General features: G+C 41.1%; 1 protein-coding gene across 1 annotated transcript in view; it reads right to left on the bottom strand.

Annotated features, from left to right (window-relative positions):
• The window catches only part of LOC146634350 (protein NLRC3-like), a 229,003-nt gene that overhangs the window by 5,607 nt on the left and 203,973 nt on the right, over window positions 1-19,423 (bottom strand). Inside the window, exons 8-9 of the mRNA XM_085376970.1 lie at window positions 2,966-3,139; window positions 2,080-2,253 (exon numbers count right to left, since the gene is read on the bottom strand). Of these exons, the coding sequence (XP_085233096.1) occupies window positions 2,080-2,253; window positions 2,966-3,139 (348 nt within the window). The remainder of the gene's footprint in view (window positions 1-2,079; window positions 2,254-2,965; window positions 3,140-19,423) is intronic.

Genomic DNA, 19,423 nt, shown 5'->3' on the forward strand with positions numbered 1-19,423 from the left:
AAGAGCAGTTCATTTTCTACAGTGTTCCATTCATGTTCAGAAGAAGGTTATAGAACTGTTAATACAGACATTTCAATCTAAATACAGCAGATATAGAAGACTGAAAGATACACACAAGTTCACTGACTAAAAATATCTTATTATTATTTTATTTATGTATTACAGATTGATTTATTTTCTTATTAATTCTTAATTTGTTTATTCATTTTTCATATTTTGTGTTAAAAAATAAAAATAAAGAGATTTGAGAAGATTGGAATTTTTTAACCATGCCTTTCTTGTGGAAAACCTAATGCGGCCCAGCCTCACCCAGACTCTGCCTGCAGCGGCCCCCAGCTAAATTGAGTTTGAGACCCCTGTCCTACACCATAAATCAGTAAGAGAGGGTACGACCTCTCTCATGGCCCCAAGTGGTGTGTGCATGCCAGAGCACTCTGGAAGGCACACAGAGTCTTTACAGACTACTAAGGATCAAACCTCTATCATCATCCAATCGATTATACAACTCTAAGCATATATGAGTAAATATTTCTAAGCATAAATGACAATCAACAATATAAACCTTACAGCTGGTTTTAATAACAGAATTCATTTGTTTCTCAAATGAGAAAGAGCTATCGAGAAACACTCCTAAATCTTTAGTTCTTAACTTTTGCAGTGGGCCAAGGTCAACATTATCTGCCAATGCTAAATAGGCTGCCGTTATTAACTAATGCTAATTTGATGTGAATTAGCATTATGCACTAATGCTAATGCTTACTTTTTAACAATGTGAGTAGCTATTGCTAACACTATTTCCCTTAACTTTATAACAATGTGAACGGCTAATGCTAACACTCTTTTTCCTAGCATTACAACGTCTGAGCTGCTAATGCTAAGTAGGCCGCCATTAGCACCTACGTCTAATTTAAGGCAAATATGCATTTGAAGCTAATGCTCATATTGTTTTCCTTTGCTTTATAACAATGTGAGCAGGTACTGCTAAATAGCATTAGCTAATAACAGCAGTCTAATTTAATGCAAGTTAGCCTCATTTGCATTATAACGATGTGAGGAGTTAATGCCAAGTATGCTGCCATTAGCGGCTTATTCTAATTAGGGGTGAATAATTATTACCAGCTAATGCTAATATCGTTTTCTCTTTTTCCTTATAACAACTTGAGCAGCTAATGCTAATTTGATGCAAATTAGCATTATATTAGTGAGCAGTTAATGCTAAGTAGGCTGCCATTATTAACTAATGCTACGTTGACGTGAATTAGCATTATGCGCTACTGCTAATACTGTTTTCCCTTACTTTTTAACAGTGTGAGTGGCTAATTCTAAGTACGCTGCTGTAAATAGCTAATGCTAATTTAATGTGAGTTAGCATTATCCAATAACACTGTTTTCTCTTACTTATTAAAAATGATAGTAGCTAATACTAATACTCTTTTCCGTTGGGTAACAACAAAGTGAGGAGTTAATGGTAAGTAGGCTGCTTTTAGCGGATTATTCTAATTAGGGGTGAATAATTATTAGCAGCTAATGCTAATATTGTTTTCTCTTCCCTTTTAACAATGCGAGCAGCTAGTGCTAGGTAGGCTAGCTGCTCCTGTCTGCCTCTTTGTAACAAACACAGACTGAAATGATTCACAGCCTTGTTTCATCCTTCTGTCAGTGTCACTGACTGTCACTGTGACTGTGGACATACAGCATGGGAAACATACACATGGCTGACACTTTATTCGGTACACAGTGGCCACTATCTCAGGTATAGTACATCTGTGACCTAATAAAGTGTATCTAAAGTTACAAAATGTTGTCTCTGTCCAAATATTTATGGACTGTAGGTCTACTTTTAATGAAACTCTCAACATGACTTATCAGTTATCATTAATGTTCCTGCAAACAGACTACTTGGAGACCCCCTACATAAATATCCATGTACTATCCAGCTAGACTAGTGTGTCTGTCCCTGAAAATATTCCTGCATGTGTGATTGCTCATGTCTCATCTGCAGGAAACAAACAGGAAGTGAGTGAAGGACACAGAAAATGTTTCCAGCTCTTCCTCCTCTGTCAGACATTATCTCCATACCTGAGAGTGTCCAGTCTCCAGCCTGGATCCTTCAGTCCAGCCGACAGCAGCTTCATTCCTGAGAGATCTGGATGATTGTAGCTCAGGTCCAGCTCTCTCAGATGGGAGGGGTTGGAGGTCAGAGCTGAGGCCAGAGAAGTACAGCCTTCCTCTGTGATCAAACAGCCTGACAGACTGCAGAATCAGAATCAGAATACTTTTACTTTTGATCCCTGGGGGAAATTATTTAATACAAGTAAGAAAAAAGAGCTAAACTAAGAGAAAAGCAGGAGCGACTGTAACAGGCTCCACGCTGGTTGGCGCATGAATTAAAATTGATTAAAATAAAAAAAATTAAATTAAATTAAAAACAATTAAAAACCTCGTTATGGCCATTCATGCTGTACAAAGTAATTAGACATGTGTGGTATCTACAGAAACGTCAGAATCTCAGCTAAAAGTTCACAAAACCATCTCAACAACCACCAAACAGCTGAAACAGCAGGTGAACAGATCACACAAAAAAGATGTAAACACAAATCCCCCTGATCATCTGTTTTTTAAACATGAAGCGTAGTTTTGGACGTTCATTTACTGCTGGTTCAGTGAATTTTGGTTGGACAGTGATGAAACCTGCAGCCTCAGAATCTGTGAGAAGTCTGCTTTCAGCACGCAACAGCATTGTTGAGTTGTGTGGATCCACCTCTGCAAACTCATCACTGTTTCACCATCATGTTTCTACTTAGACAATAACAAAGGAAGCAGTTCCCAGGAACTACTTCCTGTCTTGTTAACATAAGAGTATGTTGCCCTTCAAAACACCTCCACTTCTCCTCTTATTAGAGGACTGCCTTATTATTAATCTGCTAATTCTGTCAGTTGATGAAAGAAAAATGCTTGATCTCACCTGAGAGTTTCCAGTGTACAGCGTAGACTCTTCAGTCCTTCAGATAGAAGCTTCACGCCTGAATCCTTCAGGTTAATGTTACTCAGGTCCAGCTGTCTCAGATTAGAGGTCTGAGAGCTGAGACCTGAGGCCAGAGCTTCATAGCTTCTCTCTGACAGGTCACAGTGACTCAGTCTGAAAAATAACAGATAAACAATTACAAAAATAAAACACTTATGTTGAAGTGTAATGAGATACTATTATATTTAGCAATATTTCATCTTGTTTTGTCAGGAAACTGAGCACTGATGCAGAGCAACATGTGGAGAGAATCAGAGGAGAAGAAGTGAAGAGAGAGCAGCAGTAAAACAACACTGAATTGTTCAGTGTGCTTTTGATATCAACAGAATGTGTCAAATTTCTTTATTTTGTATTTGTTTTAGTAGAATTGATGATTATCACTTAGATAACAACTACAGGCCAGGTCTAAATTGCACTTTGGTGACAGTTACACCCAGAAATATTTCAGAAACGTGGACAATTTGTGCTCCATTGTATTCAGTATTGAACAAACTGAGTACCGATGACCACTTAATATTTTTGATATTTTATTTGAGTTGTTCCACCTGATCTGTGTTAACTAGAATAAACATTTAAAAGCTAAAGCTATGATCACATATGTACTTACAGAGCTTTGTTGGAGGCTTTGACCACTGGCAGCAGCCTCAGAAGAGCCTTTTTAAAGGCTCATGTTCTCACTTAGATCATTTATTTCTACTTACATTTCATTCTGGGAAAAATGGGGATTACTTTGAAAATGGGAACTATTTTCCCCCAAAATCAGCCCTGGATTAGTAAATCACTCCAACATGTTCTCAGGCAGAAGAAGCTGTCTTGTTATGAGGGAGAGAAGAAAAGCAGCTAAAATCAGGTGTAAAAGTAAAGCAGAGGATGAGCTGAATAAAGGACACTCAAGGCTGGCTTGGAAAGGAATGAAGTCCATGGTGGGGATGCAGAACAAGGAGCAAAGATGAATGTGATGCTGAATCAGCAGAAGACTTGGACTCATTGGATTCCAGCTTTTTTTTTTTATTGACATTTTAGAATCACTATACAATACCATCAACTTCAGCTATCTTTCAGTACATATATTTTTTTTATTTTTTTCTATATTTAAACAACTAAAATATCCATACAATAAGAATGACAGAAGAAGAAGAAAAGACAAAGAAGCAAAACAGGAAACAACAAACAACATAAAGAAAAAATACATAAAGAAAAAGGAAAGAAAAATAAATAAATAAATATAGGGAGTGTGTTTTTGTTTCCATTAATGTAACTAATTTTTCCTCTAGTCTTCTAGTAGTTAACAAAGTCAAAATCTAACGCAAAAGCAAAAACTGGCCTGCGTTTTCTAATGTAGTCCATCCATTTCTTCCATCGTGATACAAACAGGTCCCTCTTGTAGTTCACATCTGCTGTCATTTTCTCCATTCTGTAAATGTCCAGTGTGATGTTCATCCACGTGTTCATAGTTGGGCTCTCTGAAGAAAGCCATTTTTTTGTGATGGCTTTTTTGCCTGCTGCCAGTAAAATATTAAACAAGTATTTATCGTTCTTTGTCCATCCTTCTGGCATAAGTCCAAAATGTAGAGTTTTACTTTCCAAAGGTAAATATCTTCCAAATGTCTCTTGTATTGCTGCATGTATTCCCTTCCAATAAGTTTTAATAACATGACAGTCCCAGAAAATATGATAGTGTTACAGGAAAAATGATTCTATGTTTCTTTACCTTCTTTTAAATGTACAAAGATGCCCTTTGTCTATGGTTAGATTAGTTTAGAATGATTAGATGATTTGCATTTGTATTTCCACAATTTCTCCAGCAAGCGGGAGGGTTACCTTCATAGTGAGATTTTTGGAGAGGTGTAATAAAATATCTTATCAGGCATTTCCACCCAAATTCCCGCCAGCTCTGTGAGCTGCTACATTTCCATTGATATGCCCACATTGTTGTCCATTCTTCCTCCTTTATCTCTATTCCTCCCTCCATTTCCCATTTTGTTTTGATATACAAGGTTGAGTGTAATTTCATATTTGTTAATCCTTTATAGAGGTCACCTATAATACCTCTATTTTTATTTGAACTGCCCTTTTAAATACGTCTATCAGCTGTTTACTCAATTCAGCCTTAGCTTTTATCGTTTTATTGACAAAATGCCTCATCTGTAGACATCTATAAAAATCCTGTGTTTCTAATGAATATTTATCTTTCATTTTATCAAAACTAATTAGTCTGCCTTCCTCCATTATCATACATAAAGCTGTTAATCCTTTATATGTCCAATCTTTGAATCTGGTGTCCAATTTATTTGGAGCAAAATGTGTGTCATATGCACACCACTTAAGAACTGCTATATCCTCTTCTAGTTTATATTCTTTTATTACTGTTTCCCAAATTTTAAAAGTCAACTTGATCCATGGATTTTCAATAGTTTTTATTAAATTTTGCAAGCTTCTGTCTGCTATAATAGCTTATATGGGGATGGAGGTCAGACTCTCCTCAATAACTTTCCATTGAGCGTCATATGAAGGATTACATCAGCATATCATAAGCCTTAATTGTGCTGCCCAATAATATTCCCTAAGAGAAGGTAAGCCCCACCCCCCTTTTCCTTTGTTAAGTTGTAGGGTTTTAAATCTAATTCGGGGCCTTTTTCCTTGCCATATGTATCTTGACAAAATTTTATCCCATTCATTAAACTGTTTCTGGTTAATTTCTATTGGTAATGTTTGAAATAAATATAATAATTTAGGAAGAATATTAATTTTAATTGAGTTTATTCTCGAATATAAACTTAAATATGGAATTAGATTCCATCTCGCTATATGTTCCTTAATTTTTTTCTGTATTGGTAAATAATTTCGTTCTAATAGTTCTGTAAGATCCTTAGGTATTATGACTCCTAGATATTTAAAGTACTCTGTTTGCCATGCTAATTGATACTTATTTTTAATTTCTTCTGATGGAATATAGTTGTACTTAAGCAATTGTGTTTTACTCATATTAACCCTATATCCAGATAGTCGACCAAAGTATTCAAATGATTGCATTAATTTAGGTAAAGAGTTTGATGGTTGACCCAAAAATATTAAAATATCATCTGCATAGCAGGCTAATTTATGCTCCTTTTCATGGATATTAATACCTTCTACTTCTTTATTTTGTCTTATATATTGAGCCAATGGTTCCAGATATAACGCAAATAATAATGGTGAGCACGCACAGCCCTGCCTTGTTCCTCTTTGCTGCTTAATACTATTTGATAGGTAGCCATTAATTTTAATCCTTGCCGTAGGGTTATCATAAAGTGCCTGTATTGTCTTAATTATATTTTCGTGAAAGCCAAATGTTTGCAAGACTCGGTAAAGAAAGTTCCAATTAACTGAATCGAGTGATTTTTCTGCATCGATACTGATTACCATTGCTTCTATTTTATTCTTTTGAATATGATTAATAATTTGTAATGTCCGTCGTACATTATCTTGTATTTGGCGCTCTCGAATAAAACCTGTTTGATCATTATGAATTAGATTAGGTAAGAACTTTTCTAATCGTCGAGCCATGATAGATGTAAACAGCTTGTAATCTGTATTAAGAACAGATATTGGTCTATATGACGCACATTCTAATTTATCCTTGTTTTCTTTTGGGATGGCAGAGATAATTGCTTCTTTCCAGCTAGCAGCATGGACATTCCCAGCAGCAAAGGGTTCTTGCTGATCTGAGCTGGCTTGGCCCTGGCTTATTGAAGATTAAAGAAAGCAGAATCAGCTGTTCAAACCCCCACAAGGCTGCCAGCTGTGACTGAAACAATGGGACGGGTCGTGACTTCTGAAAATGGGCTCATTGAACGCAGCACGGATGAAATCTTGAAGAAGCTCATGGTGGTCGTGAGTTCTCAGACTTTGCTCTTTGAGCGCAAAACTGATAACCTCTCGGAGAAGCTCGTGGCTCTCCAACGGGAGATTGAGAGACGAGTGACGGACTGTTAGATCAGCTGTGAAATTGACATGCAATTGTTCGCACCAAAGAAAGCCACCATCATCTCATGCGGCTAACATACCGGCGCCAGCTGTGGTCTCAAGGCTGGAGCTTAACAAATCTCACCCTGATAACAGACGGTGTTTAGACTGTTCCTTCCCATCCTAAGCATGCTTATCCCCTCCCGGTGCAGACGGTGGGTCGAGGGGACCAGCGTTAATGCTGCAGGCCCGGGTGCGCTGTCTACACCGGCTGTCTCTCACCTTTTACCCATCCCTGTTGCTTGTCATGTGTTTCTATGGCGCATTAAGAGTTTTCATGTGCTCTGAGCTAAGGTCATTTTTTTTGTCTGTTCTCAAACTGATCTCCCTGTTGGAGCTCAGTCTGGGAGGAGTTCTTTTTTCTCCTCATCTTTCCTGATGTTGTGCATTTTCTGCTGTTCGGTTCCGGGTCGCTGCTCTAGCAGCTGACCGGCCAGCTACCTAGCCTGACCCGTCTCCCCAATGTGATGTTTGTGTATTGTATGTACGGTTAACAAGGTCAGTATCCTAATTGCCCCTTGAAAATAAATACAGTGTTCTGAATCTGAATCTGAAAAGATTACAGAAGACGACTCTGTTCAGTAAATATTACGCTCATGCTGTCAAGAAATACCAAAGGTAGGTAAAACTCTGGTTGTTGCAGCCATCCAGTATGACATGCTTTGTACTGTCCTGCTGCAGTTTGTGACACCTGGTTGATGAGTTGTGAAGGATGATGAAACAAACACTTCACTCAATGTTTGTCTTCTAAACTGGATGTAATTTGGGCAGCCGATAGTTTTTCTTAATCTATCCCAGCTGCAAATAGGAACACAACAAATAAATAACTTTACCCACTTGGATCCTTATCATTCAAGATTGTGAAAAGATTCTCTACTCAGAGAATACTGGTGATTTTAGATGAGAGAGATGGAAGATGATGAAGGGGAAGAGTTTTCACAACTTGAGGCCTTTTGTCTTCACTGTACAGGACAAAGAAGACAGGAAGGGAGGGAGAAGTGAGGAGAATAACACAGGAAATGGTCTTGGGCAGACTCAAACCAGGCCCTGGAGTCACGACTCTAACCTTCAGTGCATGGGTCACCTGCTCAGCCAGGTAAGCTACAGCAGTCAGCAGTGTGTGAGTTAATTTGAAGACAATGATGACCATAAGTCAGGTAAAAAAAATACTATCATCAACCAACAAGGGGAAAACAGTGAGCTTGAATGGCCAAGCTTTGACCAAGGGTGGCTCACTCCTCGGTCTTCTTGCACAAGGAGTGAACCACCCTGCATGGCTATCAATGTGGTGCAACCAAGGCCATCATACAGTACAGGCCATCCAAGCTGATTTTAACTTTTCGTCCCAGATACCACCTTAGAAATCATCTAGATTAGGATATGTTGGCTGTTCTAGATCCAATCACAACAAACAGAGAGCTGTTGTGTGTCCAAGGTGAACAGGAAGAATATATACATGCATAAAGTCAATAAAGTCCGAAGGTTTGCTTTAGACTGTGCTGCAGTTTATCATCAAAGACAAACAGGCACCATGCTGCCAACAAATGGCATCAAGTCTGACTTCAGTTTTTTGTTCTTTTTTTTAAAATTAAGATTAAATTTTATAGCAACCACAGCAGAGATGACCAGGGAAGGTGTGCTTGAGGGGATATAGCTAAAACAGCTGGTTTCAGACTGAAGATGAACTGAGGTGCTGCACCCAAGTCTGCAGGTTCAGGGAGGGACAAACATCTGCTGCAGCCAGATTGGAGTGAGAGGAGAGAGCAGGCCAACAACAACAAAGAAACAACAAACACACTGTGGAAGACCGAAGCAGAGTTTAGTTTAAAGTGGAACTAAGGATGTTTCTCTGGCTGCCAGGATTCACTGAGTAATTCAAATGCTTTCTTTAATGCAGGACCCACCATGCATGTAAAAGCAAGTGTTTCACCAACATTTGTGACTAAAAATAGACCTGCAGTAGAAATGTATCTAGGAGCATGCATGTGAATATAAAGTATCACAACATCAGGCACATGCAGCCTAAGTGTTTAAACAAAGACTGATAACATAACAGCAGCAGTGATGATCAGAGTTTATGGTGAATCCAGCGTCTCGAGTACACCGAGTTCTGGAGGCATCAAAGAGGTCACAGTTGTATTGGAGAAATCCCAAAACTTTACAAATTCATACAAAGACAGAAAGCCTGGTGAAATAAATTACTGACACAGTAGATGTTAAAAGTAAAGACATGAGTACAAATGTACTCACAGAGCTTTGTTGGAGGCTTTGACCACTGGCAGCAGCCTCAGAAGAGCCTCCTCTGAAGCAGAGTATTTCTTCAGGTCAAACACATCCAGATTTTCTTCTGATGACAGTAAGATGAAGACCAGAGCTGACCACTGAGCAGGAGACAGTTTATCTGTGGAGAGACGTCCTGATCTCAGGGACTGTTGGATCTCCTCCACTAGAGAATGATCATTCAGTTCATTCAGACAGTGGAACAGATTGATGCTTTTCTCTGCAGACAGATTCTCACTGAGCTTCTCCTTGATGTACTGGACTGTTTCCTGATTGGTCTGTGAGCTACTTCCTGTCTGTGTCAGCAGACCTTCTAGGAGACTCTGATTGGTCTGCAGTGAAAGACCCAGGAGGAAGCGGAGTAACAAGTCCAGGTGTCCATTTGGACTCTGTAAGGCCTTGTTCACAGCACTCTGGTGGAGAGATTGTAGGTTTGGTTTGTTAAATAGTTTAGACCATGTAGAGGTTGTTTGTTGTTTTTCCAGCAGATTGAGTCCAGAGTTGCTGAAGGTCAGATGGACATGAAGAGCAGCCAGAAACTCCTGAACACTCAGATGGATGAAGCAGAACACCTTGTCCTGGTACAGTCCTCTCTCCTCTTTAAAGATCTGTGTGAACACTCCTGAGTACACTGAGGCTGCTCTGATATCGATGCCACACTCTGTCAGGTCTGATTCATAGAAGATCAGGTTTCCTTTCTGCAGCTGATCAAAAGCCAGTTTTCCCAGAGACTCCATCATCTTCCTGCTCTCTGGACTCCAGTGTGGATCTGTCTCAGCTCCTCCATCATACTTGACCTTCTTCACTTTGGCCTGAACCACCAGGAAGTGGATGTACATCTCAGTCAGGGTCTTGGGCAGCTTTCCTCCCTCTCTGGTTTCCAGCACATCCTCCAGAACTGTAGCAGTGATCCAGCAGAAGACTGGGATGTGACACATGATGTGGAGGCTTCGTGATGTCTTGATGTGGGAGATGATCCTGCTGGCCTGCTCATCTCTGAATCTCTTCCTGAAGTACTCCTCCTTCTGTGGGTCAGTGAACCCTCTGACCTCTGTCACCATGCCAACACAGACAGGAGGGATCTGATTGGCTGCTGCAGGTCGTGTGGTTATCCAGAGGCGAGCAGAGGGAAGCAGTTTCCCCCTGATGAGGTTTATCAGCAGCACATCCACTGAGGTGGACTTTCTAGGGTCAGTTAGGATTGTAGTTTTGTGGAAGTCCAGAGGAGGTCGACACTCATCCAGACCATCAAAGATGAACACAACCTGGAAGTCTTCAAAGCTGCAGATTCCTGCTTCTTTGGTTTCAGTAAAGAAGTGATGAACAAGTCCCACCAAGCTGAACTTTTCCTCTTTCAGCACATTCAGCTCTCTGAAAGTGAATGGAAATATGAACTGGATGTCCTGGTTGGCTTTGTCTTCAGCCCAGTCCAGGCTGTATTTCTGTGTTAAGACTGTTTTCCCAATGCCAGCCACTCCCTTTGTCAGCACTGTTCTGATTGGTTCATCTCTTCCAGGTGAGGCTTTAAAGATGTCTTCTTGTCTGATGGTTGTTTCTGGTCTGTCTGGTTTCCTGGATGCTGTTTCAATCTGTCTGACCTCATGTTCATCATTGACCTCTGCAGTCCCTCCCTCTGTGATGTAGAGCTCTGTGTAGATCTGATTCAGGAGGGTTGGGTTTCCTGCTTTAGCGATGCCCTCAAACACACACTGGAACTTCTTCTTCAGGGTGGATTTAAGGTTACGATGACAAACTGCAGCTTGAAGTTCTGAATGAGAAGAAAAATAAACACTCAATTCCAAAAAGAACTAATCTTTAAAACATGTTGCTCCATCTTCCATCTCTGGAAAATGTTCATTTATCCAGCAGCTTAAATCTTTAGATAAATCCTCTTACTGCTCTGCAGACGGTCAGCCAGCTCCTCCTGCTTCATTCTCATCAGGAAGTCCACTGTGATCTTCACAAACGCCTCTCTGCTGCTGCTCCTCTGACTCTCTAAGCATTCTGGGTAATCTGGACTCAGAACCTTCTGGATCTTCTTCAGCTCGTTCTTCACAAAAGTGATGATGTTGTCCTCCAGCAGCTGGAACAGAATATTTATGAATGAGCCAATCAGACTGAAATCATGGAGCCAAACATCAGATCCATGTTGGACACACTGACGATCCACTGGTCTACAAAGAGCAGCATGGAGATGACTGTGAACAGAACAGATGTAACAGTAGTTGTTGTACATGTACAGACCATAAATATGGAGTCCAGCTGTGTTTGATGCTGCTGGGCAGACTGACCACTGGGAACCTCTGAGCTCTGCTGCTCCACTCTGTGGAGGAACCATGAAGGATTAGATCAACACAGGATAAAGATCCAGGAGTTTCTGCTCAAATAACTTCATCTGAATCAAGTCTGTCAAGTTTTAAACTCTCAGATTGTGAACATATCCGTAATTTTCAGTCTGTTTTCATGGACGTCCTTTCAGTGGTGATGTCAGGGATGATTTTGAAGAAGCTCATCAAACTGAACCATCAGCAGATCACTGCTCCAAAACCAGAACATGATCCGAGTCTCCCTCCACCACCAGAACACCAGCTTTACTAACGTGGTAGATCAGTGTAGTACAGATCAATAACTGATGAGTCATTTGATCAAAATCACTGAGTGCTTCACGTCTGACCCTCTGATGCTTCTGTAGACATTTTGCATATTTAATGAATGTCTGACAGTTTTACATTCATTCTATGAACACAGTGGAAATGTTGTGTTATAGTCTCCATGTTGTTTCCAGCATCATAAATTCTTAAGTTCAGAAAATTTGATTCTTTCTTCACAGCTGAAAAACAACAACATTTATTCTCTATTGAAATCTGCATCGTCCACTCCAAAGGTCACAATCTGAAGGTAACATCTGGTTTTGTTCCCTGTGGTTAACTCTGAGCATCAGTATGGTGGGATTTATCCACTACATCCACACCACTGTGGTTCAGTGTTGTCCTGATGGAGTAACAGCAGCCAGTATGATCCAGGCTTTAGCTGCTGGGTCTCTGTGTGACCTCTCAGACTGTTTAACAGATCAGACACAAAGAGAATCAGAGCAGCTCTGTTCTTTAAAGACAAACATGAACCCACTCAGGCCACACTTTCCCCACAGATATGAGCATCACTGTCCTCAAACAGCAAATGACCAAGTCGAACATTTGGATCTTTTCTCTTTCATTGTTTTCTTTTTAATGAATCTTTGTAACAATCTGAGGATGTTTCAGGTCATATTTATCCAGGAAACACAAACATGTAAAGGAGTCATCACAGCTCTCTGACCTCGTTGCTCCAGGTTCACCACTGAAGAGTGGAGGGTCATCTTTGGACCAGTCGCTCCTCACAGACGGACAGCTGGACCCTGCAGACTGTGACCTCTGACCTCTGCAGACACAAACATGATTGAAGCAGCTGTGATCACACAGACTGCAGATAATGCAGCTGTTTCCTGTCAGTAACATCCTCTTAGATTAGAGTTCAGCTTTTTACAGGAAAACTGGACAAAACTGATTTTTGTTACAAACTCATTTTCATTTCCTCTCAGCTCACAAACACAGTCAGACAATCAACCAGAGTCAACACTGATTAAAATGTCAGTGCAGAATTATTTCTGTTACTCAGTGAGTTCAGCTCTCTGACCTCGTTGCTCCAGGTTCACCACTGAAGTTTGGATTTCGACCTTTGGACCGGTCACTCCTCACAGACGGACAGCTGGACCCTGCAGACTCTACTCTGTCCTCCTCTTCCTCCATCATCATCTTCAGTCAGTCTGAGAGGTAAACCACAAACACTCAGTGAGTTCACATTAACAGGAGGAACTGAGTTACAGTCGCTGACCTCTGACCTGTCATGTGACCTAGAAACCAGGTCAATATGTCTGTAGGTTCAGTCATCCAGGTCATGTGATCTAAGGAGCTTGGAGAGAAAAGAGACGTCTTTAAGTTTCTGGAAGACGTTTCATCAGAGAAGCTTCTTCAGCTCTAAAACCAAACGGTGGAGAGTCCCAGATATTTAAACCTGAGAGGGAAAGAAAGCATGTCGCTGACCCACCACTGATGTTATTTCAAGGAGGAAACTGAGAGCCTTTGCACCAGGAGCACAAACATCAGCTCCAGCAATGATCCACTGATGTGTTTTTATTCCATGTATGAATGTTGTTATTGACAGAGATGACGTTTGTGTGTCAGTGATGCAGTGACTGTTGTTGTTACCTGTACAGGCTGGTTAGACTCTATGAAACAGATCATACAGATCTCTGCATGTTAGAAGAGACTATTAAAGGTCATGAATGAGACAAAGGCAGGGAGGCGTCCTTTACAGCTAAACAGCAGAGTGAGAGAACAGCCAGCACCTCTACATTTATCACATTATACAGCACATGTATGATACTGACAGGGATGAGAAGAATTTAGTGATTCTGATCCCATCATTGATATTACTTATTGATTCTCAGTAGCTCTGCTCTGACAGTCACCACCATCACTGAGCAGCATATCAAAGACATTTGTGCACATTAACTGCATGTTGTGGCTCAAATGTTTGTGCATGTTGGAGGCATTTCCTCTTTGTTGTGATCAGTGTTGGTCATTACTCAAAACAGTCATTATTACACATATTACACAGAACACTTTAATTAAAAGTAATGGAGTACGTTACTTCATTACTCCTCATAACATTACTTTGATGTTAAAATGAACAAATGAGCATGTAACAACATAAAGCTGAGGTACAGCCCCACACACCAACACAGATCCTGATGAGGTCACGTGATGTTTCTCTGAGTGTTTATGAACACAAATCAAAGATGAAACAGCACAAAGACACTTCAAAGTGATTCTACTGTAGAAACATGAACAGGTAGAAACCTGCAGCCTGACTGCTCATCACTTTGTTACCTGTTCAAGTTCAGCAGCAGCAGCTCACTTTATCACGGTGCTGGTCTGGGGTCAGTGTTTACTCAGCTTTACGTCACTCTGGGTTCTTGGCTAGCTTAGCGTTAGCTTAGTGTTAGCATGCTGCAGGGCTCTAGACTAACTTTTTGCCATGGGCGTGCCGGTACGCCTAACTTTAAAAAGTTAGGCGTACCGGCACAAAAGTTAGGCGCACACAAATTTTCTAATAATTGATATAATATAATGTGTTTTTCTGGATACACTGTGCTTTTTCAGCATTCAAAGATTGATGACACCGTGTCAGAGCACTGGCTATGAATTTCAGAAGGATCAGGCCTTAACTTAACAGAAAAGTTAGCAATAGTTCTTTTCCTATTACAGCTACATCCACTTCTGTCGTGCCTAGGCTGCTCACCAGGGCTGGGTATCATCACTGATTTCTATAATCCATTCGATTCCGGTTTTCAAAGTCCCGATTCGATTCAACTTAGCCTCAGACAGTCAGAAATATTATAATTCTGATCATTTATCAGTACTGACTTCATCAGAATTGTGAACATCACAGGAGATGCCTTTGTGTTAAAGTAACTGAGAATAAAACACAGAAAAACATGAAGGAGATTTTCCTGGTCTGGCTTTTTATAGCAGATAACCTTAAAAATATTCTACAATGTTCTGCATATGAAGTTTAAATTTCTTCAGTATTGAACAACAGAAAAAACAGGCTTTCTTGTCCGAGGTCAAACAGAGATTGGAGACGGGAAACTGTTCTTGGAGTACAGAGAGAGAGAGAGAGAGAGAGAGCTAGCTGTGCATGAAGTGTGATTTTAATAGTCGTGGAAGCAAAACAGCAAAATTCATGACGACATTGATCAAATGTGAAGCGCAGTTTGCTGCTTCTTTTGCTGCTGGCTCGGTGAATTTTGGTTGAAAGAGAGACAAAACCTGCAGCTCAGAATCAGCGCAAAAAGACGTGAACACAGCGCGGACCGGACGCATCAGAATCCCTAATCTCCGACTGCGTGTCCGTCTACGGGCCGTCGGGTGAGAAAGCCGAGAAAGACAAAGCTGATTCTGATGCGTCGGGTCTGTGTTTGCGTCTTTCTGTGGAATCCGTGTACCTGCTCTCATCTGCTGTTTGGTTGTTGTTGAACTGGTTTTGTGAGCTTTAATCTGAGAATCTGGCGTTTCTGGCAAATCACAGTTATATTTAAAAGTCGATTCAGGATTTAATGAATTGATATCGCTTTATACTCACCTCCCACTTCCACCTGCACTTTCAACTGGACCACGGCCAATCAGAGAGGTCCCACCCCTGACTATCTCCGATTGGTTTAGTCCACGATAGGGGCAAAATGTGTGTCTGTTGTTGACCACAGGGAAGGTTGCAGATTTATTTTTTTTGCTACCCGAACAGTTGGTCGCACAGGTGCAACCAAATGTCTTTTTTTAGTTGCACCACTGAAAAATTTGGTCGTATTTGCGACCAAATTGGTCGCACTCTAGAACCCTGTGCTGTGTGCTAGCTTAGCGTCAGAGCTCTGCAGGTGTCTCGTGTGTAAATATTAATCACAGTGACAGTAAAGGAGGTAAAGGGCTGTGACGTCATCACGTACGCTGCGTCCTCTGTGGGCTCTGAGTGAACTCAAAGTACAAACTACAAGTACACAAACACGAACGTAGCTCAGAGTGGCGGACACACTCGGCCTCGTTGGTCCAGCTGTGAGTCCGTTACCGTGAACTATGGAGCGGCAGATTTGTGCTGAACTAAGCTGCACACAGCTGATGTTAGCCAGGAAACATTACACACTGACTTTAATGGAGAGACCGGAAATACAAACACACACAGTTTGTTGTGTGAAGAAATCAAACACGAGCTGAACAAACAGTAAAGTTCCTAAAGACAAACTGTTAAAGGAGGAAACAAAGCAAACTTACAGTTTCTTCACACACCAACAACAAGCTCCACTCCACGAAGTTCAGGAAGTGAAAGTAAACTTTGAGCAGGAAGGAAACACCCAAAGAGACGTTTGAGGACAATCAGGAGCATTGGAATACTGTGCTGCGTTCAGTTGCACCTCGGAAACTCCAAACCTCTGGCAGGCTGTGATTTATTTCTGCTGGTTTTCCTGTTTGAAGCACAAACATCCGTCATCACTTTGTTGTTGTTCTTCCTGCAGCGTTTAAATATTTCAGCACTGAACTGATGTTTCTTCAAAGCTCATTTCAACCTGTTGAAGTCATGAATGAAAGTGCAGACTGAGAGTGGATCACATGATGTTTGAGGTGTGTCATGTGACATGTTCAGTATTGTCACACATGTCTAGATTGTCCCTGATATCATAACTGCTCAAACACTGATGATTATATTTGAAGAATTATTCCTGATGGCAGCAAAGTTTGAATGGAGCTCTCTGTCTGTGCTGATTTGTCGCCCTCTGGAGGTCAAAGCACAAACTGCATGATGTCACTGTAACCACCACAGTGACAGGAAGTGTTTTTATGACTGAAACACTGAAATGATGCTAACGGCTGTCGTTAGGCTCACTGACAGCAGTGCTGATGTGTTCATGTCAAACACTGGCTCAGGTCAGACTCCTTCATCCTTCTCCAGCATGAGGCCGCCCTCAGACCCACAGGAGCTCTGACCTTTGACCTCCTGACCCTAACCATTTTAGTCTTGTTGCATCTTTAAATGCAAATCCATCCAAACTGTAGCCGAGCAAAAGAAGCTGGAAGTTGTTCTATGAATGATGTTGTTGAAGGAGCTTGGAAAGAAAAGCGTCTGGACTTCTTTAAGTTGCTTGAAGACGTTTCACCTTCATCCGAGAAGCTTTTTCAGTTCGAAGGTCAAATGGTGGAGAGTCCCAGATTTTAAGCCCTATGGGAGTGTCACCGAAGAGGGACATGGACACCTTAACGCCCACTCACATCCTGGGCCATTTGATCACAGGAAATCACATGATAGCGTGGGGCTAGATCTCACAATGGGTTCACCCAAAACCTTGGCTGATTGTGACCCACACCCGTTCTCACACCGTGGCTCGTGTGATTAGGTAGAGGATCAACAGGGGCGCCGTGTCCCTGAATTTAAACTGAATCTAAACACAACTGCTGACTTCATGTGTTCTGCTCTGACAGCTGCCATGTGTCACAGCCTGGATAATAAAGCCATCAAACTTCACTCAGCTCCAATAACACCATCAGTGTTTGATCTTCAGAGGATTCATCAGCTTTAACCACGATAGAAGCAGGGAGTTAAGATGAAGATGCACCAGGTTGTGACTGAAGGACAAAGCTGAAACATACAGATGTGTACAGATTCAAGATTCAAAGATTCAAGATTCAAAGCGTTTATTGTCATATGTACAGAAGAAAGAGCATGCACAATGCCAAGTTAGATAAGGGTTAAAAGAACAAGATAAGAATAATAAAAACATAAAAATGAGGATAGAAAATAATAAAAAAAAATAAAATAAAAAGATAAATAACTGCAAATAAGTACAAATAAGTAACTGAAGAAACGTGTGGTCTGCAGATGTCGATGTACATGGATGTACATGGAGTTTAATGTGCAAAATGAACTTAGTGTGCAAAGTGACCTGATGTGCAAACTGCAGTTTGAGGTCGGTCAGCTGTTCAGGAGTCTGATAGCAGTGGGGAAGATGGAGTTGTTGAGTCTGGATGTTCTACATTTCACCAGCTTGTGAGTGAGTTTGTGTGGGATCACAGAATTGAAAGCGGAGCTGTAATCAACCAAAAGTACCCTGATGTATGAGTCTTTGTTTTCCAGGTGGGAGAGGTACAGTGGGGCAAAAAAGTATTTAGTCAGCCACCGATTGTGCAAGTTCCACCACCTAAAATGATGACAGAGGTCAGTAATTTGCACCAGAGGTACACTTCAACTGTGAGAGACAGAATGTGAAAAAAAAATCAATGAATTCACATGGTAGGATTTGTAAAGAATTTATTCGTAAATTAGGGTGAGTGAGACGAGGTGTGACAACCTCTACAGGTTTCCCTGTAGAAGTTGTCTCACCTCGTCTCACTCACTGCACTACAAAGAAATGTACAGTAGCAAATGCATACTGTCTATCAGTGTATATTGTCTCTCTACAGCTTTACACGCTTCCGTTAAAGCTAGCATCTCTGCTGCTCAAGCAAATATGAAACATGCTAGTTGTCCTACATAGATAACTCTCTCTCACTGTCTGCTACAGTAAAACCTGTTCTAGTCTGTCCCTCTGCTATTGTAAACTCAAACCATCAACAAACCAAACCTTTCCCTCAACGAGTGGCACATCTATTAAGTCATCCCTCAGCTTACACTTCTTCTCCTCGCGCTCTCTACACTCATGAGAAGTGCCCTTCCTCCGTTGGCAAAAAGGGTTGGACAGATTCAGAATTGTGCACCACTTTATGGTAATATGTGTGGTTGTGAGAGTAACAGTAACATTAAAGACAAGTGTCTTGTAGGTGAAAGAAATGTAAGTTTAGTCTGCGATAGTAAACATCTACCTCGTGTGGAACTAACAATGTCAAAAGGTGAAATAAACTATTTCCTGAAACATTGTACAGCTTAAGCTGCTGCACATACTGATCTCACGCATGGAGGTAAAGCACGAGCAACTAGAGCTAATCTTTTAGGATAGTAAGTTACTGGCTTCACTTGTGGAAAAAGTGCTGTTAGTTATTTTACAGTCACCTGGCATTTGTGCTGTTCACAGAACCACAAGTCCATCGCTGGACCTCCTCTGCGCTGTCACTTTTTGGAGCTTGGCACGCTCCCTCAGGTTCCATTTTCCAACGCTGCTGAAGATTTAAGGCAGAGCACGTCGTACACCTTAGTTGTCTTCCTTAACGTCAACGTCGAAATTCTTTCATTTTATTTAAGATTTGCTGTGCAAAGTCTCCTCGTGACGATCCTTTGGAAGCCCAGTAGCACAGCTCTCTGTGCTGAAGGTGATCTCCGATCCTCCTGAAGACTCTCTCCAGGCCTCAGCTTCCATCTTGTGGACAATCCTCTCAGTCACTCCTTCTCGTCATGGCACCTCATGACATCTACAAATTGAAAAATGACACTGCTCTCGCCACACGGCTTTCGCCACGTGTCAACTCCCCAATGAGACATGTACAAGAATGTTGCACAGTCTCCCTAAAACAATCTCCAGGGTTTGTCCCTTGGAGC

Source organism: Diplotaxodon limnothrissa, linkage group LG3 (assembly GCF_057381915.1).
Source record: "Diplotaxodon limnothrissa isolate DT_005_m linkage group LG3, D_limnothrissa_male_GT1.1, whole genome shotgun sequence".
In the NCBI taxonomy this organism is placed as follows: domain Eukaryota; kingdom Metazoa; phylum Chordata; class Actinopteri; order Cichliformes; family Cichlidae; genus Diplotaxodon; species Diplotaxodon limnothrissa.